At 48.8% G+C, this 24,849-nt stretch overlaps 1 protein-coding gene across 2 annotated transcripts in view; it reads left to right on the top strand.

The window, feature by feature from the left end:
- ERICH6B (glutamate rich 6B) overlaps positions 1–24,849 on the top strand; it is a 55,836-nt gene that overhangs the window by 6,561 nt on the left and 24,426 nt on the right. Inside the window, exons 2-7 of one of the 2 annotated variants that reach the window (XM_027591347.2) lie at positions 348–399; positions 1,490–1,581; positions 7,047–7,453; positions 12,642–12,690; positions 15,987–16,165; positions 22,735–22,773. In XM_027591347.2, coding sequence (XP_027447148.1) covers positions 7,105–7,453; positions 12,642–12,690; positions 15,987–16,165; positions 22,735–22,773 — 616 coding nt within the window. In that variant the 5' untranslated portion in view covers positions 348–399; positions 1,490–1,581; positions 7,047–7,104. The remainder of the gene's footprint in view (positions 1–347; positions 400–1,489; positions 1,582–7,046; positions 7,454–12,641; positions 12,691–15,986; positions 16,166–22,734; positions 22,774–24,849) is intronic. The other variant, XM_027591346.2, reaches the window with a different exon arrangement.

The raw sequence follows: 24,849 nt of genomic DNA, 5'->3' as shown, positions 1-24,849 counted from the left end.
TTCTTCAAAAAAGAAATCTACTGCAGCATCCCTGTGAGCTCTCTGCAGTGCCCAGGGAGCATCAGTGCTCAGACTGGTCAAACCATTTAGAGATGGGGATGAGGGGAGAAATGGAAAGGGAGGTTCTGTAAGTGAGGGCTCCTTAGGTATGATTTCCTAAGGACAACATTCAAGGAGAGCTACTGACCAAGGAAGGTTAATGAAGATAATGCACCGTACCACAAAAGTAAACCATTCCATATCAGCATAGGGAAAAGATCCATTTCCTAGTCTTCTTAGGGAATGAGGTTTTCTCTGGCTAATTTTCTGGGTAACTAAGAGCTAACCAGAAAACGTTTTTCTTTCAGCTGCTATTATTGAAAGATCTCTTGACTTGGACTCGGTTCACTCCCTGACATCGTAAGTACTGAGCCATGAACATAACCGGTCATAACTACGCCACATTGTTCCCAGGTCTTGCAGGCTGCACGGTCATGATTGCAAATAATTCTTACTGTCCTCTCTCTGTTAGACACCCTGTAATCCCAGAAATAGCAACGGAGCTCCACAGAATGGATTTTATTTTCCTATAGTAATTTTTAAATGCATTTCAGGGTGGCAGGAGTGGAAGGAGGGAGAGGGCAGGAGGAAGCAGATGAGAGAGGTGATGGGGGCCAGGCGGGAAGGACCTACAGGCCTGAAAGGGCTTTGCCTTTCAATGCAAGATGCGAGCCATCGCAGGGTTTTGCGCGGACGGGTGAGGTGATGGGACCTCGGTTTTAACAGCAGGCTACCTGTGGAGAATCAGCCACTAGCAGAGGGCTGCAACCGTCGAGGCAAGATGGGGTGGTGTCTGGACTGGGGGGGGGGGCGCGGGGGGCGGCTGGGAAGTGGGAGATCCTTTGAAGGAGGAGCCAGCCTGACTTCCTGGTGGCTGGGCTGCAAGGTGAGGAGGAGGGAGGGCATGACTCCCAAGGGCTGTCAGCAGCTGACAAACCCAGGGAGGAAGAGCAGCATCGAAGTTTGGGCACAGCGAGCCTGAGAGGTCTTGTGGACGTCCAAGCAGAGATGCCGGGAAGGTAGCTGGAGATCCGAGCCCGGGGCCCTGGAGAAAGGTCTGACTGCTACCTCCAAACACTTCTAAGACCGTCAAGGGGGAAGAGGAGTGAGAACCCTTGGTTGTGGCTCCCCCAGGGACAAAAAGGGCAGATGACCGAGTGGAAGTCAGAGTGAGAAAGGCCCCGATTCAGTCCAAGCCCCACTGAATCACAGCTGTGTGAAAGCTGAATGAACTGCCTCGGCCAGGCTATCTCCTGTTTCTGGATGACAACTTCCTGAGATCAGGGCTGAGAGTCGGAAAACGGGCTGACCCATTACGCAGGAGGTTGTGTCCGGGCCAAGAAAGACATCACCCTAAAATTCCCTTGGGCCAGGCAGTCTTCCCAAGGATAAGGGAGCCTCCCAAGGATAAGGGAGCGCGCTTCTGACATGTGGCCATCTTTTCCCCCAGGGCCCAGCCACCACGACCTGGACTGAACTGAACGACAGACAGGCCCTAATCTCCCAACCTCTCCCTAGCCTGCAGTCGCTACCAGGGAGCAGGTAGCGGAAAGCAGTCTCTTTTCTCTCTCCCCATGCCATAAACTAAATAAGGCACGCACACCACACACGCGCTCACACACACCTTCAGTGCTGGTTAGGAGCAGGTGTGCAATAACATAGCTCACATTTGTGTCTGGCACTACTTAAGCATACATGTATTGCTTCATTGAATCCTCACAGGAGAATGGCACTCTTACTCTCCTCGTTTTACAGATAAAGAAATTAGGTCCCAGGAGAGTTCAGAAACTCACTCGAAGTCGCATGTAAGTGGCCAAGCTGGATTTGAGCCCAGGAAACCTGGCCCCAGATCCTGACCACCAGGCCCTTCTGCTCATTCCTGCTTCAATTCTCCCTTTCCATTTCCACATAGACCCCCTCCTCTGCTGACCCTCTGCAGTGGTTCTGTGGGAAGCAGTGTTGAGTCATTGACCAGGGAGTGGCCAGTTTACAAAGCTGCACCCCACTGCTGGAGCACAGAGGGTTTGGCAGGGCTGGACCTGGAAGGGTCCATCAGCGGGTGTGCGCAGACCCTGGGCGGAGGGGAGGTCTGGCAAGGGAGCCCTGGCTCGGGCACAGAGCTGAACACTGGAACCAAGGCCCCTCTAGGGCCCCTGTGCAGGGACCAGGGGGTGTTTGGGCCTCCAACTGCCTTCCTTGTGAGAGAAGCCAGACCCTTCCTTTCTTTTAAGAATGCAAAGGCGGAGGATGGTGATGACAAAGAACTGCCATTTGGTGCTGAGAGACCAAGGGTCAGCTGAGGTCCTTGGGCTGCTCCCTTGGAAACAGAGTAGTACTGATGTCCAGAGGGCAGAGGAGGACCCAGGAGGAGGCGTGAGGGGAGGAGAGCAGTGCTGGTCAAACTGGCAAATCATGTCCAAGTATTTCTTTCCATCCCCTGTTTGCCCAGAGCCATCACATAGGGCCCCATGAGCTGTGCAAAGCAAACATTCTCATCCTCACACAGCTGCGCATTTTCCTGCCCCAAGGACTTTGTTCCCACACAACTGCAGGTCCCTTTGTATGCACTTGATTTCCAAAGCATGAAGCCCTGCAGCAAGTCTGTAGAGCCATGGCCCCAGTGAGAGGGACAAAGAACAACTCCGGAGCAGCACCACCCTCCCATCATGGAAACCAGTGGGGAGACCCTACTAAACCCTTTACCTAAAAAACCACAACCAGAACATGGAACCTTTCTTTAGGTCACTCACTTGGAAGCCAGAGGTTGCTGTCGTTTTTCATGAGATCAGCCATATATGTCTTCCTCATATATTTCAAACTAAGAATGTTTGGGGATCCTGGCCTCAACCCCTCAGAATGAAAACGGGGATCCCCCAAAAAATCACTGTAGGGAAATCAGTTGGCCCCTCACTTACAGTGCAATGTGGAAGGGGTTACATAGATCTAAATCTCCAAGATTGTGTTCCTGTGGTGACCTCTGATATAAAGTTCTACCCCTCTTCATTAAATACACATACGCACATAATCAGCAAGTATACTTGGCAAAGCACATAGCATATTATTAATACTTTGCTTTGCTCTTTCGTTTATTCACCGAACAGGTATCACCGAGTGCCTATTATGTGCCAATCACCATGGGTAGGTGCAGCGTTCAGTGCTGAGCTGTGTAAACACAGCACCAAACAGCCTCGAGCAAAGGCCCCTTCTCTCTATGGGGCCAGAAAGATAAAGCCAGTGAGTGAGTAGGCAAAGTGTGAGAAATATCTGTCCTTGTAGTGTATCTTTTGTTTTCCAATTTTTGCTAGAGACAAGGAGCCTTGGCTCTACTCTAAGCAAAACAACAGGACCCATGTGATGATGAGCCTGCCTGAGAGTCTAAGCAGATTACAGGTAGTGGTGGGGACGGAAGCAGAAAAGGAACGTGTAGCCCCACGGGGGGAAGGCAGCCTCACCTAAGCAGCACCACCTCCACGTGGGAAAGCCAGGGCAGGGTTGCCCGAGATTCCTGTTCCCAAGAGAAGCTGGAACTCGTGAATTCTGTGAATTCTAAAATATTCACTCTGGACTTTTTTTTAAACTACTTAAGCTGAATAAAATATGTCTGCCGGCCTGCTTTGATTGACGCAGCCATTTTGTGAAGCCAGTCTAAAATTTAAGGACCTATAATCGACCATTATAAAGTGGATGTTTCATGTTGTGACCACAGAAATTAAGCCGCAATGTGTCAGAAACCAGGGTCAAAATGAGTCGGGATCCGAATCACAAGTCACAACCTAGATGTTTGCCTCAGACACGGGGTATCAAGTTGCCTCGGTATTTATTTCTGCCCGATGGTTTTCTCATAAGCTTCTAGCAGAATTAAAGAGAATGTCAAGAGTGCCGTTTCTTTTCTGATCTTTGAAATGAAAACGCAGCGGACTGAGCCTTTTTACAAGGCCTGGTGAGAAAATGGAAAGAAAAGGTCCCTAACCCTGAATGACAGCATGCCATTGGTAAATGCATTCGGGGCCGTCCAGGGGACCGGGTGATTCTGACCTTTTATCTCAAGCAACTAAAAATTTTGAAAGATAGGAGATCCCTGAAGTGTAAGCATGCCTTTGATGGAGTGGCCGGCGCCTACCCGTGCTTTGTCACTGTCTAGGGAGCTGGGCTCAGGAGCGAGCGGCGGGGGGGGAGGGGGGGCAGAAGTGGACAGCTAGAGTAACTGGTACATTCAGATTTTAAGTCGAAATAAGCCTGGAAGGGCTTCTTTAAAGCAGAGGAGGCTCCCGTAGACATAGATGTAGGCCCCAACACTTGCCCATGCTCACCCTTTGCCTCAGAGGCAATCTCCACCCTCCTCACGTGTGTGATTTACAGCTCACCGTCTTCCACTTGCAGTAGCAGGGAGCCCACTGAAAAGACACACACAGACCACAGAGCTGTGAGTGACAGAGAAAAGGGTCTCTGCTGTTTCTGGTAAATGGCTGCAAGAGCCCTGTGCTCTGCCGTTTTGAATCTTCTCACCTTCCCAGTTAGCACCCAGCACAAAATGCTTCATAATGGGTTCTAAAGTGCTCCACCCACTGGCTCTGCCTTGACTTTTCCTACCCAGTCCTCTCTCTGCCAGGTCACTTTCCCCTGCCCCAGGAGCTCTGCTTACTCCCCACCCTCCCAGCTTCTAAAACACCAAACTACCTCTGAGGCCTTTCCCCTCAGCTTTCCCCAATCCTGCAGTCAGTCTGTGCTTTGTGAAGCTGCCTGTCACAGGGTGGGTCGTCGGCCAAGGGACTCAAAAGCTGCAGACCGTGAGGTGCAACCAGTGGCAATAAAAGATGTATATTAGGGACCGACGCCCGAGAAAGGCCGGGAAGGACTGGCGGAGGGAATGGTCTTGTGGAACAGCCTCAGCAGGCCTGCCTGTCAAAGCTGACCTGCCTGAGTCTGCGGGACTTTCATACCCCGCCCCCCGCCCTGTCGCCACCTTGCTCAGTCACCAAATGCCTGATGCCCAGAGAAGGGCGCAACTTCTGGAAGGTGGCTCTGCAGCCAAGGCAGTTCCGGAAGGACCTGGTGGCTGGAGGCTGTCTGTAGACCACAGTCTCCACAGCAGGGCAGCACCCCCTCAGTTCACCACACTGCCCCAGGCTAATCCTATCAGAATGCAATAATCCAAGGGTTCTAGCAACCCTGCAGGTGGACAGATAAGCCCACTGGCCCACTATGAATGTGTTCACGCATCACACTTCTCATGTTGGGTATCATGTTGCACACATGCTGGCAAGAGATCCTACGATCTCATCTGGCTGATTCCCTAAAACAGAGCTGCCTGGTCTAAGATCTGAAAAAAGGCAGGCCAAGATATTGATCCATGAAGTCCTTGAAGCAAATAAGAAGATTCTGGACAGTTTGCCTCCACAATGAGCAGCCTCTTCAACTTATCCCCTTGTGCAGAGTAAGTATTATCCTTTTTAAACTTTGGGACACAGTGCTCTAGAGCCATCTATTCCTGCCCTTCACTCAGTCACTGAGCATAGATTTATTGGACATTTATTAAGCATCAGGCACCAAGCTAACCACTGGAGACAGAGGGGAGAACAGGTCACGTAAAGTCACTGTCACTTCATGGATCAATATCTTGGCCTGCCTTTTTTCAGATCTTAGACCAGGCAGCTCTGTTTTAGGGAACCAGCCAGATGAGATCATAGGATCTCTTGCCAGCATGTGTGCAACACGATGCCCAACATGGGAAGTGTGATGCGTGAACACATTCATAGTGGGCCAGTGGGCTTATCTGTCCACCTGCAGGGTTGCTAGAACCCTTGGATTATCGCATTCTGATAGTCTAGTGGAAAAGAAAGATTGGACAAGTAAACAGAAAAACATAATCAGAAATAGTGTAAGTGCTACAGGAGAGACTCACGGGGTGGGAGAATAGGGGAGGGGTGGCAAGAGATGAAGTCAGAGAGCCTGGCAGGCGCCAGATCTCACAGGGAACGGTGTTTACGGTTTATTCCAAGTACAGGGCAAAGCCATCGGGGGATGTTTAAGCACTGGAGATCATGATCTGATTTCCATGTTCTCACGAACACTCTCCATGGAGAATGCTAGGAGGATGGCAGCCGCGCTCACAGGAAGGCCGCTCTAAAAAGAGCTGCAGGAATCCCGCCGGGCGATGACAGGGCTCACTGCGGGTAGTCAGTGGCGATGGAGAAGAGTAGAAGGAATCAAGCATATTATTAAACAAGAATCCATCCTTCCGGCCCTCAGAAGGTTCACACTCTGTTGGAAAGACAGATGTGCAAGCAAACCATGTCATATGGCAAAATAGTTACTTTCCGGAAAATATAGAAGGTACAGAGGGAGCTTAGGATGGAGCACGGAAGCCTTCCTGGGGAGCTAAGGTGCTCCCAGCTGTATTGGAGCTGGGAGGTAAAAATGAGTGTTTGTTGAAGGAACGAACCGGTGGGTAGTGCTTCTGGCTGAGGGGGCGGTGCCTGGGCGGCCTCGAGCATGCACCTGGCAGACCACCAACAACGAGGCTCTTCCCTGACGGCTGCCCGAGGCCCCAGGCCCCGCGCCTGTACCACCCACCCCGGTACCTTCCCGTTGCGCCTGGCACTCTGTATATAGAAACCTGCTTGCATGCCTGTTTTCCTCACCAGATTTCAAGCTCCTGCGAGACATCCTCTGTCTTGTTTATTGTGGCAATAAATAGTTCTCGATGGATCACTAAAAGTCTCCTCTGGTGACGCTACCACCAGACACTGAGTCACTCCTTCACTTCACATTGTGCAGTAATTGCAAAGGTGTTGCCTTTGGGTGTGGTCTCTCCTACCAGCTCCTTGAGGGTAAAACCTCTGTTCCCCCTTGTTTGGGCCTTTTCATGGGCCACCATGTACTGATCGGCACACTCAAAGGGCCATCCAAAGACTACGAAATGAAATGAGTGAACAAAAATGGATTTAAATCAATATGCAGTGGGCAATTACTGACTAATGGGATTTTATTCCTTTATTGGTTACCAGGATGGCAAAGCGACTGCATGCTGCTTGAAGGGTTTCATCTGCTTAATGCTGCCCCAACATGTCTGCGGAAAATAATCAGTCCTCAGGAGGAACATCCCCTCTTTCCCCTCCCACAACCTCCCAGGATTCCACGCAGACCTTATATTCGGAGGAAGGACATAAAGAGGAAGATGAGAACTCAGAGAGAGGATATCTATCTCCTGAAGACATTGAGTATCTGGAAGACAATGAGTATCTGGAAGAGGAACTCGATCCTGAGGAAGATGAGTACCTGGAGGAAGAAACGTTTCTGAAAGAGAACACGTATCTATATGAGACTCCAGCGTCTGTGAAACAGAGAAAGCATCTACAGAAGAAAAAGCATCTGGAAGAAAAAGAGGATCTGTTCGAAAAGTATCTGGAAGGCAGTGAGTATCTGGATGAGGGAGAGTAGCTAAAAAGAAAAGAGGATGTGTATGAAGAAGTGTACCAGGGAGGGGATACCGGCAGGGGGGCCTCCTAAAAGAAAGCAATGCTAGTTCACTGCGACGCCCAGGAAAAAAGGGCAAACTTGGGAGAGAGCCATCGCTCAGTCTGCCAACCCCGCCCACGGTGCTGCCGGCGCGCTCAGGACTGAGGTTCTTCGCCCAGCCTCAGTGGCCGTGCCCCCCCAGCCCCATGCCCACAGAGCGGAGAGGCTTAGTGAACATAAAGCCCCCATTCATAAACAAAACAAACAAAACAGACCCTATAATGTGTGTCTTTTCCTTATTGCACAAGTAATACATATTTATTGTAGATGTTTGAGAAACTATGTGTAAGAGAAACGAAGAAAGCAAACATCACTACCAGCCAGAGGGGAACAATCACTTTTACATTTTGGTCATAGCCTCCCCAGGCTTTATAAAGTGTGTGTCACCTGCTTTTTAAGGTATATTATGCTTTATATATAATAATTTACATATATATAATTATAAATAATATACCTTAAAAAGCAGGTGACATATAATACTTACATTACATATTTACATGAACACATGTAAGTATTCATACTTATATGAATACATTTCATGTTATTAAATTTTCTACAAGTCCTTTTGATAGCTACATCACACTGTTGTATTTTCAAGCCGTAATATTTTTAATCGATTCCTGATTATTATTAATCATTCATTGCTTCTGATTTTTGGGGGGTTACTTTTTCAAACAGCACTTTGCTAAACATCCTTAGAGCTCAGTTTTATCAATGACCTCCAATTATTTCCTAGAATCCATCCCGCAGTCTGTTGCTAGGTCCACAGACACTAGTATGCTTCTCAGAGTGCCCACTAGGCCCCTGGAAGGCCTCACCTTACCCTGCTTGTGAGTATTTAACTTCGGAGTGATTTCTCTCACCCTGGGGCTGACATTCTTCCAATAGCGTTCCTGCGATTGGCACCTTTTCCTGAAGTCGGGTTTTATTATTTGGCAGTGGCCTCCTTGTGCCATTGCTAGAGGTGGCTGACTCCCACTTTCTCCGAGGCCCATGTGGTGCCTTCCCTTGCTGTCATGACTACATGGCCATAGCCAACCGGGTTCAGAAAGTTAAAAATCCAGGTCATCTGCATGATCTTAATGTTGACCTAGAAAGAGGACTACTTTATTTTATTTTTCTGGATCTGATTCTGTTACCAACTCCGAGCCACTCAGGCAGCTTGAATTTTTAAATCCCAAGCTGATTACACACCGCCTGCATCCTAAGAGCTGGGTGTTCTTAGCAGCCAACACAAGCGTTGACGTCCCTCTTCCTCAAATCAGATGCATCATCCTAGGTTCCTCCTATCCTCATAGAAGTTTCACTGGGGCACTGGAGAGGTAATACCTCTATTGCTGGGAAACTCTCTTTTGTGTGTGCCTCTGCCATGAAGCTCCCTCTCAGAATCCTAATATCCCTGCTGTTGAAATACCAAGTGTAATTCTAATTCTGAATAACAGCATTCGGGCCCTTTCTTTGGCACAGTATGAATCAAGCATTCTTAACATGTGCCCTGTATGCACTGGGCCTTTGTAAATATATTACCCACTACAGTAGGACAAATACAATGCTGTCAAGTGAATGGAACTATGTATAAAACAAAAGCTTTGAAAATAAATGCCCTGCTAGCAAAATTTGGAGAGTCACTGAAAAAACTGTAGAGGAATGCTAAAATGCCTTTAAAGGCACACACATGGAAGAATGTCTTGGTGTGAAAATGCACAAAACATTAAATTAAGCACTAAATTAAGAAGGGGTCTACAAGACGATTCGGAACTTTCCAAAAGAATTTGCATCAAGATTTCTTAATGTGGAATATTTTGCCAATACCCTTAAGATTTAGAAATCTGTCAAGCCCTTGGCACAAGGGTGCCTTCCTGACCCCTAGGAAATGCTCAGGACATGCAAATGGAGTCAAGCTCAATTTCATCCATTTCATAAAGTCAGGCGCATGCTTACGCACTCGCATGCACGCACCTGCATTTAGTCTTAGAAACACCTTTTAGAAATTGAAAACGGGGGCGCCTGGGTGGCTCAGTTGGTTAAGCGACTGCCTTCGGCTCAGGTCATGATCCTGGAGTCCCGGGATCGAGTCCCACATGGGGCTCTCTGCTCAGCAGGGAGTCTGCTTCTCCCTCTGACCCTCCCCCCTCTCATGTGCTCTCTCTCTCATTCTCTCTCTAATAAATAAAATCTTTTAAAAAAAATTGAAAGTGGGCCCTAGAAATGACAAATGGGCTTCTCTCGCTTGGGTTGACGGATTAATTGCTAGAGACTAGTGGGGGAGCACTATATTGAGGAAGATTCTGAGGGCCCATTTGGGCTCCGCAGGAGAGAGTGCTGCGAGGGACCAGTGATGTCTGCCACAGGATCAGATGGGGACGGAGGGTCAGGAGGGCCATTTATTTGTCCGTTTGGGGGGTAGGTGTGAGTCTATCACTAAGAACACTGTTTCCTTCCTCGTTCAGGACCTTAACTGCCTGAGTTTGAGGGTTAATTCTCTCCCACTTCTTAGGGCACGAACTTTTGGGCAAGTCACTTAACCCCTCTGCGTGCTGGCTTTCTTAACTCTAAATTAGGAATAACAGGAGACATACTTTATAGGATATTTGCGAAGATGAGAGAGATTCAATCATGTAGAGCATTATGAGCTATGCCAGGCACATAGCATTTGAAGGCTTTCCAATGTTAGCTATTATTATTGTTGTTGTTTTGTGTTTTATGATTCCCCGACCGTTGACTTGTGAAGGGTCGTTTACACTCCCCATCACCACACCCCCCATCCCAATTTATGGATTGGACGTAACAAAAAAAGAAGATGCGACCAACTGGGGTACAGGAGGAATCTGTGCGCCCACCTAAATACTCTGCAGGCAGGTCAATATCAGAGACTCCCACTGCCCGGGACAAATCAGGGTAGGGTCACCCTTACAACCTACTCCCCCCTTTCTCTTCTTTAAAGAAATGATTTTCCCCATGGTTTGCAGGGAAATCCCATAAAATTAGATGAGCAACTTGAACACAAATGCAGCATCTATCCCCACTGAATAACCCATAGCTCCATATGACGGATCTCCCTGAGAGGTTCCAAATAGTTTTTGTAAAATGTGGGTGTCCATGCTGCGGTGTCAGAGTCAAAAGATCCAGCACATGGGCGGGGCCTTTGACCTTGGGCATGTCACTTTCTCAAAGTTTCAGTTTCCCTTTGTATAAAAATACCTTTCTTCACAGTGTGGTTGCAATATTTACATAAAATAAATGTATCTAGAAATGCTTTGAAAGCTCTCCCACACCATACAATTGTAAGGTGTGAAAACGCTCTTCTGATCTCACATGGGCAGGAGGTGCTAGAAGGAGGTACCATCTATGTTACTATCACGCTGTCATAGAACACGAAACCACCCCATAATGAGGCCCCTTTGGGATGACCTTCCTAAAGATGAATTCTGTTCTGTGGCAAATAATGCCAGAGATGTCACAGGCTATTTTGATTTATAATGGTTTTGCTCCATAGTATTTTGATATGCATAATCTGCTGGATTTGATTTTCTTTACCCTTGCTACCCCCTCTTCCATAGCTCCAAATGCCATTTGGCCTAAATGCTATTATAATCCTTTTGCCTTTTCCAGTTGAGAGTTGCTACCCCAATAACCCTTTCCCACAGGGCACCTAGCAGTTTTCCGTGTATTTAAGAAGAAAGGTGTGCAAAATATTGATAAGGCAGGGACGGGAGAGCCAGCCAATTTGTCAGGCAGGAAACTTCACAGATGGTGACAGAGTTCCACAGCCAGGGTGCCCCGAGTGCAACTGGTGGGGGAGATGCCGAGCCCGGGGGCCGGTCGCTCGCAGCCTCCACTCTGCTCCTGAACAAACAGCATCATTTTCTGTACGTGTCTTGGCCAGACGGTCGGGAGCGCAGTTCGGGGGCATAGGGCGTGTGTTGTATATTTCGTGATCTTTGTCTCCTTAAATTCTCCCAGCCATTACTTATCCCATTGTCACAAATGAAGAACCTGGAGTCCAAGAGACGGTAAGTGACTACTCCAAGGTCATGGGAAATCAACAGGCGTCCCTTCTCCCTCTTGTAATCACCTCTCTTTCTTTTCTCCTTTCCTTCCTCCTGTCCTTCTTTGTTTGGGCTTTTTAATAAATTATGTACATACTTTAAGAGAATGACATAAAAAATAAAATCTACTTTTGTTCATTTTTTAATGGGAAATTTGAAAAGCAGAAAGTGGAAAAGCATCACCCCATCTACCAACATCCAAATATAAATAAGGCTGATTCACTCTTTAGTGATTTTTATTCTGTCCTTCCCGCTCTTATTTTGTCTGTGTTGGATGGTAGTGGTCCTTGTTTTGTAGCTTTGTTCTGTTGTGTTTTTACTGTTTTAAACATACTGTATGTACAAGTTTGTATTTTATTTTTGTAACAGAACTGTGACCTCAATATTTGCCTGTATTGGTTAACCTTTGTAGATATCATTTTAACAGCCACCTAACACTCCTCAATAATATTCTGTGTCATGGGTAAACTGTGGATAAGTATAAGTGTTGAACATTTAAGTTTCAAATTTCAAGTTCTCGTTCTCATTTCTTTACTACTTCCACTGGGCCAGTCTCTATTAGAACTGATGGCCTATTCTATCCCAATTGTATGTGAAATTCTTGATGTATCATTCAAGGCAAATGGGTGATTAAACAACACAAACAGTTTCTTTGAAATTAAAACTCATTTTTAAAATATTCAGATCCTCTGAACCCCCATCACCTCTTCTGTACAGATACCCTTCATCTCATGAGAGAGCAAGGCCCCTGTGATGACCCAAAGTTTAACAAAGCAAACTTCAATTTCCAAAATTCCTGATTTCATGAAAATTATCTTCCTGAGTTCTCACTGACTCTATAAAATTTAACCTTGTAATTTCTAAGGGAGACCATTAAGAGAGACACCACCAATGAAAAGTAAAAAAAGAATTATATAAACCGGGGCCTCTCTACCCCAAACCCAGCATCACATACCTAACAGCATATTCTTAAGTTGAAAAAATGATGCCTTCTTTTTTTTTTTCAATATTGTCTTTCTGTTCTTTTTCCAATAGAATTAAAGATTACTTCTTCATGTCAAACCCTGCCTCATCCTACCACAAGGTAATAGTTTTCTTTTTGGATAAATCAGGTGGAAAGTCACACTTAGGGATGATGCGTCAGGAGCCTCTGCAGTCCCAAAGACAGGAATGGCGGGGGCAGGTGGTGTGGAGGTGCAGGGTTCAGGCTCCCTGAGGAAGGAGGAATTCAGGCAGGGGGGAGGGTATCTCTGGGAGTCACACGTAAAGGACCTCCCACCACTGCCCCCTCTGTCACTCAGCCACTCACAGGGTAAGGGGCGGGTCCCAAGATCCAAGTCCTGGGCGCCCAGAACTACAGAGATGAAAAGGTAAGAGCCATGAGTCTGCAGAGAAGGTCTCACCCAGGAAAAGAGAGCAAGGGGCTTGTGGCCATGCTCGCGGTGAACAGATGGATGAATGCCCAAAAGAGAGTCGCCATTTTCCTTCCTCAGGCACGTTCCCAAGGTCTCAGTCACCCTTCGGTGGGCACTCATTAAACTGCCACAGGGCTTGGTGCATGCAAGACGGTCACTAACATACCTATGGAATAAATGAGTAAATGCCTCCTATGTGCTCAGCTCTGTAGAAACCAAGGCGGGTACCCCAGACTTCCATCTCACAGTCCTCACCCTTGTGTTTCATCCCTACACTCGCTCCCCCAAGGATGACTGCGGGGCATTTGTGTCCACTGGTCAAGTGGGTTGGCACTGGATACAAAGAAAGCACAAGGCCAGTTTGGTTATGGTGAGAAGCTGGGATGAGGTCCCTGCTCTGCCACATAGGGAAGCTGCAGGCTACAACTTGAGGGCTGCCCCTCAGCCTGGTGAGGCCAGCCCCCGTTGCTGCTCTCCATTGGCCCCCGATCCCCAGGCTTCATGCTCCTGGGGGCTCAGCAACGTGGAGGCCCCTTCACCTCAGTTACAGACTCCACAGCATCTGAAGCACTGTGGCCGTGAGCACAGGGAGGCCTGGGACGGAGAACAGGGGCTCAGAGCCAGACCGCTCGGGTTTGAATCTCAGCCAGCTGTGTGCCATCGGGTAGCCGCACACTCTCCTTGTGCCCCGGGTTCTTCATTTGTGAAATGGGGACAGGAGGAGTTTCAGCCTCATGAGGCTGTGGTGGAGACTCGATGAGTATTAACTCACGGGGCTCCCTGAGAACAGGGGCTCAGTACGTGCAACGGGTCGCTGTTATTCCCCCTCCTGCTCCCCACAAGCCACCGCATGGAAACTTAGCACGCCCAGAACAAGAGTCATGATTCCCAGTCGGCTTTATTCCAAACATATGCACCCATCCAATCCTTTATCCACACTCCAGTCGAGTGGCTTTCCTGTCACGGAGGAGTTCGTGGGGATTAGAGAGGCCCTGGGTTTTCCTGACACCAGGTTGCTGAGAGACTGAACCTACAAACCACTTTAGGCAAGAAGTGTTACACTGCTATTTGTTTGTTAAGGCGGGGAGCCGGAAAAGTTCAGGTCAAGTGTTTCATGGGTCCCTTATAAACAGGAAGGCTCCCTCTCCCACTCCTACGCATGCCCTGAAGATACCCCCCCGGCACACACAGGCCCCTTCCCCACTCTGAAACACCTGAAGCAGGCCTAGAACCATCCAATCTCCCCGGGATCTAGGATCTAGTGGATCCTCCTGCACCCTTCTATTGCAGATGGAGCAGGGAGCTGGTATTTGGCCCAGGTAGGCCAGAACCCCAGTCCTGCTTCCATAGGTGCCCCCAGAAGACCCCGCCATGTCCCAGCCCAGGGCAGGCGTGGCAGGGAGGATGCTGAGTAAATGTACATGAAGATGGTAATGACCAGATGGGCCCACCATTACCTTAAGTATGATCCCCCTGTGTGTTTGGCAGGTCTGACTTCTCAAAGTCCTTTTCGTGGGGACTTGCATTACCTCTTTGGGTCCTAGGGAGCACCTGGTAAGTGAAGTAGGACTTGCATTATCCCATTAAAAGGATAAAGCCCAGGAGAGTCTCCTGATCTGGCCTTGAGGCCCAGAACGGGGCAAGAGTTGACAGTTGCCTAAAGAGCTTGCCTTTGTCCACTTGTTCTTGATCCCTGTGGTCACCTGATCTAGCGTCTGCTATCTTGCTCACGTGACCCCATTCCCCCTTTTCAGTGGTGCGATGCCCTCACCACAGGCTGGCACAGACCCAGGCCTTCCCATGGGTCCCTTGGAAGTGAAACAAGATCTGCCATAACTCCCACAGACGCTGGGCCTCTTCTCTCCCTCAGCCTCTCTGCCCTCAAGTCTCAGACCTCAGCCTCCCCGTCCCTCTGTGCGGGGGCGGGGGGGGGGGGGCAGGTGCTGACCCAGGCAGGGAACAGGCCTGTCTCTGAGGGGCCACCGAACTGCTTCCCTCGCCAGTAAGAACAGCAGCGGCCCACCCTCGCTTTGCCCGCCACCCCCCCCCCCAGCGGGGACCTGTGACAGAGGTATGATTATCAAAAAGGTGCAGAAACTGAAGCCCAGAGATGTTAAATAAGCTACCCAAAGTTCCTCCTCTCTAGTGCAGGAGCCAAGATTCAAGCTTGTGTCGTTTGACACCAAAGTCTGTGTTTTTTCTACCAACCATAGTCACTGCCCATTTATATGTTGGGCATTTTCCCTACACTTGTCTTTGCCATTTCAGCCAGTTTTCATGAGGTGACTTCAGGGCTGAAACACCCCAAAGACTGCTTTTTTGAATGACAGTTTTTTGTCCCCAGCTAAAAACCAGAGGTCTCTGAGGAAGAACACAGTGTGGGTCTGTGTGTTGGGGGGGGTCCCTTTTGAGCCTAAGGTACCAGATGGCAGGGCCTCTGCCTCAGAGCCCATGCTCTGTCATCAGGCCCTGTGGAAACCTTTCTTGATAATGGTGGTGCTTGTAGTAGGCAGACTAGAGGGAACAGACTTCGGTGCTTGATTTTAAGCTGCTGCCGCATCTATTTTAATATTTTTCCCGCTCTACTTGAGGCAGCAGTAAGGCAGGAAGGGCCACTGGGATGGGCAGTGTCGTGTGCCGGGAAGGATAGAGAATGTTGTGGAACATTAGACTGTCAGTTATGGAAGCCTGGCCCATTGGCCTTTGAAGGCATCCACAGAGCCTTTCACTGAACACGAAGCAGCGGTCAGCCATATGGGGCTCTGCTGCCTGGAAGAGCACACAGGCCTATTTACCATCATCTACTAGCTGGTCCCTTCTCACCTGTGACACCCACCGTGTGGGATGGGCAGAGTCTGCAGGAGCCGGAGAGTAGCCACCCCACTTTTCCAGCAGGCCATCGCCCTCAGTGCCTGACCTGGCCCCTGGGTGGAAGTTGACCTGCCTCTGTGCTCCCCTCTGACAGGAGCTCAGCGACTAGCCCCTCTAAGGGGACCACCCTCTTCTCTGTCCCGCCTTCCATCTCTGAACTTCCCCATGAGTCTCCATTCGGTAACATAACGCCTTCTACCTCGTACGTGCGGCAACATGGAGAACTTCTGGCCTGGCAAGACCGGAGCACGCAGACAGAATGGACCTACCAGAGTAAGCAGGGGATGGGGGAACTGCACCCTGCTGGCCACCACGCGGGGGGGGGGGGGGGGGGGGGGGGGGGGGGCGGCAGGGCAGGCGCGTTCCATGGGTGTGAAATATCACGGTTCGACTGTTGCCTGTCATGCTAATGACATACACCTGCTTCCCGTGCCGTTCGAAGTGGTATTTTAGGTAGGAAGTTAAACTCCTCTACTAGCCCCGCTACCCCTTTCCTCCATCCCAGCGCCCCCCTCAGAGAAACATCAGCAAAGTGCTGAAACAAATACCTTTTTCAACCTTTCCCTCTCTTTTCATTAGTCTTCTTGTTCCTGCTCTACATGAACTCGGGCCCTATTTCCCTCAGGGACACAGGCCATTACCTTCCCAGATTACAGACGGGCTCCTTGGGGGTGATGGGCTGTACCCGGAGGGACACGTGGACGGCGGCAACGGCACTCTGTCTCAGCAGGCAGTCAAAGCCGGCCCTGATTCCCACCCGGCCAAAACCAGCTGCAGCATCAACTTCCGTAGCCACAACTGGGAGACACTCAGAGAGTTTGGCAAGATTGCACTGAGAATCTTAATCCTCTACCCAATTAAGCCCAAAGTCCCCTCACCCTAGGACCCTGGCATGGAAGACGGAGCAGCTTTGCTTGCCATTATTAATAATTTAAATCCTGCCTTCGTGAGATTGATCCATCACAGGTTCACAGATTCATTTCACAGCTGTAGTCATGGCAGCGGTAAATTATATTCCCCACTCACCCCTTCCCTGCCTGCGTCCGTGCCTGCTCTATTTTGTAGCTCAAATGTGGTTAAATGGAATTAGGCACCAGAAACCCTATGAGGGAGGGTGGAGAGGCAGAGGGCAGGCCCGCACAAGCCAGGAGCCCATCGGCACAAGCAGCTCCAGAGGAGGAGGATTTTTACAGGTGAAATCAGTTCATGTGGGACTTTTGTCAGCATGTGCGCTCCGGTGGGGCCCTGAGAACTGGAACCATTTTGAAGTCAATAAGCATGACAGCTGGGAAAAATCTGAGCATTTATCTAAATATTCATAAGCAGGATTCTAAAAGTCATTTACTGGGTAATAGCCTGTAAAGTGCCGGTGCTAAGCTTGAAAGGATGTGGGAGGGGAGAGAATAGAAGAAGGCTGGAGTGAGGGAAGGCGGGGGGGGGGCCCCTGAGCCCGTTCATCCCACTGTGGACCCACCTCCAGAGAGGGCGCCTCCTGCGGTCATAGTTTCATTTGACCTGTTCATTCTCAATCCTTTTGGTCCCTAGGCTTAATTTACAGAACTAGTGATGTCTGCATCTAATTGGGGTTTTAAGCACTCTGCATATCTGGCCTGTAGGGGCGTGTTTTGCAGCTAAGTGTCTTTCTAGGACTGAGATCCTTATAGCCGACATATGGTCAGGTCAGTGCTTAGTAAAAGTCTAGCCGCCCACAGTAAATGCCTACTGATCAAATATTGCGACAGGGGTGGCCTGGACCAAAGGTGTGCTGGGCGTTGGAGCCTCTAAGCCACGATCAGTGACACACCCCAGGTTCCTGCAGTTATGTGAGGGGATGGTGGGTAGAGCAGAGATTGAAACACAAGGAAAAGCAAGTGATTCTCTAAAATTCACGGAGGTTTTTCTTTCCCCTTCTGCTTTTGGTTTGCAATCTGTCCTTTGGAGAGCATTGGTAATGGTCGGGCAAACATTGCCTGTAATAATATACATGATTGTGTCTGGGCAACAGAATGGGGCGAATAGATGACAAAGATACTTCCGTCTGAGGGTTAAGGAGTTGTAAAAGAAAGTGACAGGGTGCAGGAAAAACCCATGAAGAATGGAGCTCCGGGAAGGCAGAAGGGCTCGAAACCACATCCAGAGGTGAGAGAAGAAGGTGACACGGGGAAAGCGATGTGTGGGAGGTTGTTGATGGGGCCCATGCCATGGAGGAAAGCTAGTCCTTCTGCAGCTGGAATACAGAACCCTGAGGATTCTCGGGGTTTTTGCAGATGCAAAAAAGAGTCTGCTTTCAGCCCAGGGCAGAAGCCACCCATCCACTTGGTGGAGAAACACAATCAAGGCAAAAGCAATCCAAAATGCTGGCTGTGGGGCCAGTAGGAACAGCAGAGATGAGAGCAGGCATAGATATTGCCGTGCATCCCTGTTCCCGGTTGCCTGTAAAGACGCAGATTTCCAGCCTTACCAGGATCCCTGTCTGTATGCTTAACATGATCCCCAGAGGACTTATAGGCACCGGAGCATCGGAGAACCAGAGAACCTCAATTGCTACTTATTGACCGTAGAATGAGTTTCACGGGTCCTCGTTTCCTACTTTTAGAGCATTTGTAAACTATGGGATTGTTCAACCCCAGGGGGCCAGAAAGAGCATTTCACATGGCAGGGTCCTTCTCAGCAAATAAGACTTTGAACTGAATCTGGAGGGAAAACACCCAGATAAATCCTTGAACCCTATTACTACAGAGAGTGGCAGGTCTGATATGGAAGGAATGCTAAAGGCACCAGAAATGCCTCATGAGCTATGTAAGGAAGTATTCCGAAGGAGGACCAGAAAGACTATTTATGGCCTCAGGTGTCTACCTGTCCAGGCACAGAGCAGACTCATAAAGAACTGCAGGAGTTCTAACACAGAGCATTCTACCCATGATTGTAAAGATCCTCAAGACTTCGTGCCTGGCACGTAGTAAGCACTTATATTTATTAAACACTTGCAAAATTGTTGTTGAATCCTCATCTAATTCGAGATCAGACATGGTGACGAGAGAGTGTATCGTACTCCCAAGAAAACAGTCTGGTTGGGAAGGGGGCTGCGTACAGAAATATATACACAAAGAGACACTATACATCTAGAAATGTGGGTGAGGATAAACAGAGGGAGGAAGTGCCTTCAGTGGTGCAGTCTGCTTCAAGCCACCTGGCCAGATGGAGAAGAGTGTTGGAGAACTCCCAAAAGTGCAAACAAGCGTTCGTGCAGTTTCCTGCCATGGACTCGGATTTTGAAAGATCGCACGCAGAGGTTAAAGAAAAAATGATAAAGTTCCCTATGATAAAGGTAGGAAAATGGCTCAAACCTTAAGAATAGTGCCAGGAGAGGGGCGCCTGTGTGGCTCAGTCAGTTAAGCATCTGACTCTTGATTTGGGCTTAGGTCGTGATCTCGGGGTCGTGAGATTGAGCCCCGCGGCAGACTCCTTAGAATTCTCTCTCTCCCTCTTCTTCTGCGCCACCCCCCCCCCCGCTCATGCACGCTCTCTAAATAAATAAACAAAATCTTTAAAAAAAAAAAAAAGAAACAGGAATAGTGCCAACAGAGCTGAAGCCCAGGATAAACTTATTCTTACCAGAAGATCATCCTGTCATCACCATCACCATCATCACGCAGGCAGCCACAAAAGGAGGGACCCTATTAAAATACGATTGGGGCAAAAAGAAGATTAAGGCAGACAGGGCCACTGTTTAGTGCAATGCGGAGGAATGATTCAGAGAAAGGTTCTTCAATTGCTATTTAATTTTGATGTCACTGCGAAGGAAAATGATCTCCAGATTGAAATGGATGCAAGAAAATTCAGCAAAAAATAGCAGAAACCAAAGACTGGTGAAAAGATCAGAAGGGGACAGTAACTGCCGTGTCCCGCCCTGGATAAAATATCCACCAGAGTGTCTATAGAGTGAGAGTATCTTAATCACGTTTATGGTTTCTGAGGAACTGGGAGATGAGTCTGTGACCAACCCGGGGCAAATATTGAGAGCAGAATGACCACAAGAAATCAGAGTAAGATCAATAAGAACAAATCAAGTAATATCGGGTTTAGGTCACCTTTTTGGACAAAGTTGGTAGATAAGGGAACAGTGATAACCTAGTAGACCCAAATTCCACAATGGGTTTCATTTTCAAAGCCTTCCTGATGTTCCTGTGGACAAGATAAAGAAATATCAGGTGGGTGCTCATGAAAGACTATAGAATGATAACTGTTGAATAACCACCCAGAGACACTGCTTAAAGATCAGAGTCAACCCCATTTCCAGTGGGGAGGCATAGGGCTCTGACCGGCACAACATTTTATCATAGACCTGGACACAGACGTAGGAGGAGTATTTATATTTGCAGATTACCTGAAGCTGTTGGTTGATGGGAATAACATAATCAGATCCTAAAAGAGCTTGACAGGTGGAAACATTGAACGGGAACTAGCTAGATCCTAGATAAGGTCAACTTACATTAGATCCTGCTCTTGGGCCCACAGAAATAATAGGTTAGGAAAGTACAGGGTGGGGAAGCCCTGTTTGTTGTAGATACTTTACTCATCCACAAGTTCAGTAAGTCAGCGGTATGACCCAGGTGAGTGCCAGAAAAGCTAACGTTTACATAAAGGGAAATCAGTCGTGCTTTAGCCTGCATTGGAGGGCCAGCCCCGGGGCACCTGTTCAGTGTGGGGGCTGCCGCACTCCAGGAGAGTTCGAAGCGGACTGGGCTTAGAGAGTGGCGGGAGGCGGACCTGGGCACTACGTCATGCCCAGAACTGTTGAAGTGAAGGGCAATGGTTAGCCTGGAGGACCCGTGGCTCTGAGCTAGGACTGCCTTCAAATATCTGACCATCTGCCACACAAAGATGAGACCTGACTCTGCGTGTGCCCTGAAGGGAAACATGTTAAGAAAATGAAATGGTTCCTACCAGTCAGAGCTATGCCACAGTGCATGAGTTTTCTTAAAAGCCGGAGAGCTGCTTGTCCGCACGGGGCTCTGCCTCTGCTGAAGAACGAGCAGGCGCCGACCCGGCTCGTGTGCGGGAGGCTTCTCATCCGGGCACCTCAGGCCAGGCTCGAATCCTGCCACCCCCGGGAGCGGATGGAGCAGTTTGCCTCTGCTTTTTCACCACTGGTGTCTGCCATGCTCTGCTCTGAAGATTGGTATATCCAGGGTGTGTGTGCACACATGCACTTAGGGAGAGGGAGAGGTGGGGGAAGGTGCAGAAAAGGGACAGGGGCTACAGAATTCCAGAAGGCATGAAATAACGGTAGCCAGGAACTTACAAAAGCTCTCAAAAAATACAGTAGCCTCCCACTGCCTATCTTAGCGGATCTGTGCTACACGCCCCTGGCTTCCCAGCCAGCAACCACTGAACTCTTCTCAGAGAGCAACAGAAGAGCAGAGATACCCGCTTCCTGCAGGGACAGGCATAGCCCCATTCAAGTCTCCACATGGCCTCGGAAGCCACTTGGAGCTCTAAAATCTACCCCCCAAGCCCCAGCCATTCCGTTGATCCTAAGAGCCCAGCCGGCCCATGGTGACCAGAGGAGAGGGCCGCAGAGGGCTGCATCTCCCGACCACTGCTTTACCGCTGTGCTGCGGTAAGTTAGCGAAACTAAACAGGAGGCGAGGCAGGGGACGCACCCGGATACGGCCTCAGGGCCCTCCAAGCCGCTCCTCCCCTCTGCGGATCAGCCTTGGGCACCAAGGAAGAATCTTAGGCCCTAAATGTCTGATATGAAGCCCCTGCAAGGGGTGAGGTTAAAATCGCTAAATGGCCACATTCTTCTGTCTTCTAACGGCACCTGGAAAATCAAAAACGAAAACAGGACAAGAAATGTCAATAACCATGCTACCCTCTTTAAAGTCGGGTTCAGAAGGTATTTAAATTTTATAATTTTATGATGATTTTAAATGACTTGTGGAAGTTACAGATCCATCCACGGGAAGGTAAGAAAAACAGAATTAGCCTGCCCCCAGCCAGAGAGAGACCTCTTTTGACCATTTTAGACTAAAGCAATCTTAATTAAGGCCTGTGGCTAAGGCGTTATTCCCAGGGCTCGATGCAAGGCTTAGGGCTCAGGGAAGAAACTGAGCCAAAGGGTCAAAAGGCTTTCAAATTTGAATTAAAATTGAATTTTGAAGAGGGAGGAAACAGTATTTACCACTGGAATTATTGAAGGTTACCCATACTCAGCTTATTCCATGACACTTACTGTATACCTACAGACATTTATTGTACACCGACTGCATACTGGGCAGGATATAAGATGGACAAAACCATCACACCCTCTGACAGATGGTAGCCAAACTTGTGGTGAGCAGAGCAGAACATAGAGAGTTGTTGAATCACTATGTTGTATTCAGACCTTAAATCCTAACGCGCAAGATGAAATACCAACACAGGGAGGGAAATCAATATTTGTTGAGCGTAAGCGACAGGCCTCAAACTGCTGAAGTTTATGGAAGCTACTTGTCCCAAAACACGTGATCTCCACCCTGTCTCCCCCAGCTATTAGGAGGTGCTTTTTAAATTGATTCCCTCAGGGACCAAAAGGTCTGGATAAGGAACGCCTGGGGGGCTCAGCCGTTAAGTGTCCGCCTCTGGCTCGGGTCATGATCCCAGGGTCCTGGGTTGTAGTCCCACATCGGGCTCCTTGCGCAGTGAGGAACATGCTTCTCCCTTTCCCTCTGCCCCTTCCCCTCCAACCCTGCTTGTGCTCTTTCTCTCTGACAAATAAATAAAATCTTAAAAGAAAAAAAGTCCACATAAGTTCACCATACCACATCCTATTAATAATTGTTCTTATTCTTTTTCAGTGTCTGTTATCCCTGATTTTTCTCACGGGGAAGAAAATGGTAAGCACCCAACATAACATATCCAAAGATTCCTGTTCCCTGCAGAGTGCCCTGGGCTGGGGATAGTGCCCCGGGAGGGTGGGTCCCTTGTTGGTCCAGCTTGCACCAAGTCCTAGAGAGGAATTAGGGACATGCTGGGCACACAGCCCCTAAACTTGGATGGGCTTCGATGTCGTTTCCTGAAGAAGACGGATGGAAGAAGAAGTAGAGAGAGGGTCTCTGGAGTGAGACCGAATGACCTGGGACAGAAGTCCATCTCTATACTCAAGAGCTCTGGTCTAGGGACCCCCACATTTAAGAGGGTCCAGTCAATTGCTGGGCTGCCTGAGGTCTAGACAGCAGGGCTTGATTGGGATGCAGAGGACCCTCCAAATAGCCTTATCCAGCAGCACCTTGGTAGGGAATAAATTGGAGCCCCTACAAATGGTACCTTTAAAGACTTTTAATTCTTTATTAAGGAGGGGTTAATTGAATCCTATGAAGAGAAAGGACAGGAGAGAATCCTTATGGTGGCAAAATCCCATCTTACACCTACCCCTCCATAAAACAAAAGCCCCACAATTAACCAGGCGCATCCTATTAGAAAACAACTTAGGAACTACAATCTCTTGTCTTTCAGCATGGTGGGGGCTTACAAACACGGTGGCTCATCAAATGAACTCTCAGATTCTAGACAAAGCATCCCACCCACTGCCCCACCACCCCCAGAAGAGTACTGACCAATAGAATTTTCTTCATCTTATTCCATTCCCAGGGAGAGTTTAGAGCCATGCTGCCCAAACTTTAATGCACAGAATCATCACCTTGGGGGGACATCTGGGTGGCTCAGTCAGTTAAGCATCTGCCTTTGGCTCAGGGTCCTAGGATCAAGTCCCGCATCGGGCTCCCTGCTCAATGAGGAGCCTGCTTCTCCCTTTGCCTTCAGCTCCCCCTGCTCATGCTCGCTCTCGCTCTCTCTCTCTCTCTCTCTGTCAAATAAATAAAATAAAAGAATGACCACCTGAGGATCTTGTTAAAATGCAGACTCTGATTCAGTAGGTCTGTATTTCTCACAAGCTCCCAGCAGCACCTACTGCTGCTGATCCATGGACCACATTTTGACTAGCAAGGTTTAAGAACAGCTTATAGATTTGTGCCCATAACAATCACCAGACCAGAGCCAATCCCTCCACCCACCTGTGGAGGCTAAAAAGGAATTTACTACAGCAGAGGTCGAGGAGGTGAAAACTGGACAGTCTCCTCTATGTGCCTATTTGTCGGCGGAGCTGGCTTGCTCGTTCTTCAGAGCTGGTCCCTGGGCTAGTCCTTCACTGCTTCTCCCCTCCCTTTCCTCATCTACAGTGTGGGGATCTGCCCTGCAGGGCGGATACACACAGCTCAAGCATCTCTCCCACATTCAGGAACTATGGTTCTGTCGGGGAAAAACCACTAGAAGAGAGTCACTGATTGGATGGAGAAAAATTAAGATTTGTTCTTGATCAGATGGAGAGAAGACACACCCTACTTGAGGGAATCCTGTATGCCTGGCATTTACTTACGGTAGCACTCTGGTGGGCCACCTTGAAGACAAGTCTTATTGTTCCCATTGCACAGATGAGGGGCCCAGAGTGCCAAGGGGCTGGGTGACACCACTCAAGGGCCTGGCACTTCCCGCACCAGCCCTCGGGTGGAGCCACTTCAGGGGAAGATAATGATCTCACTAGAACAAAGGTAGACGTTGACAGAAATCCCCAAAGGAAAAGTTAGTTCGGCAGAAAGCTTTTCCTTCTCATTCAGCCCCAGTTATGGCTGTTACTGCATACTTTACTGTGCTTGTCTTGACATGTAGACGGTGCCCATTGATGTTAATAAGGTTAATTATTATGTTGAATCGAACACTTCTGAACAGTGCTATTCGGTATTCAGGACTGCCCGGTCACCTTCTTCCCTTGATAAACACCTAGTTTGGGTTCCCTCCAATTAACCATGTATTATTCAAGAAAGCCCTATGAAAGTAGGGCAGTCACAAATGATGGGGATTTGCTGAGCTATTAGGGCCAGAGCCAGACTCTTGTTCTCAACGTAGGGTAGGCACTT

The sequence above is a fragment of the Zalophus californianus genome, chromosome 3 (genome assembly GCF_009762305.2).
Source record: "Zalophus californianus isolate mZalCal1 chromosome 3, mZalCal1.pri.v2, whole genome shotgun sequence".
NCBI lineage: Eukaryota > Metazoa > Chordata > Mammalia > Carnivora > Otariidae > Zalophus > Zalophus californianus.
The sequence above is the reverse complement of the archived record's forward strand: the minus strand, read 5'-3'. Positions and strand labels throughout refer to the sequence as shown.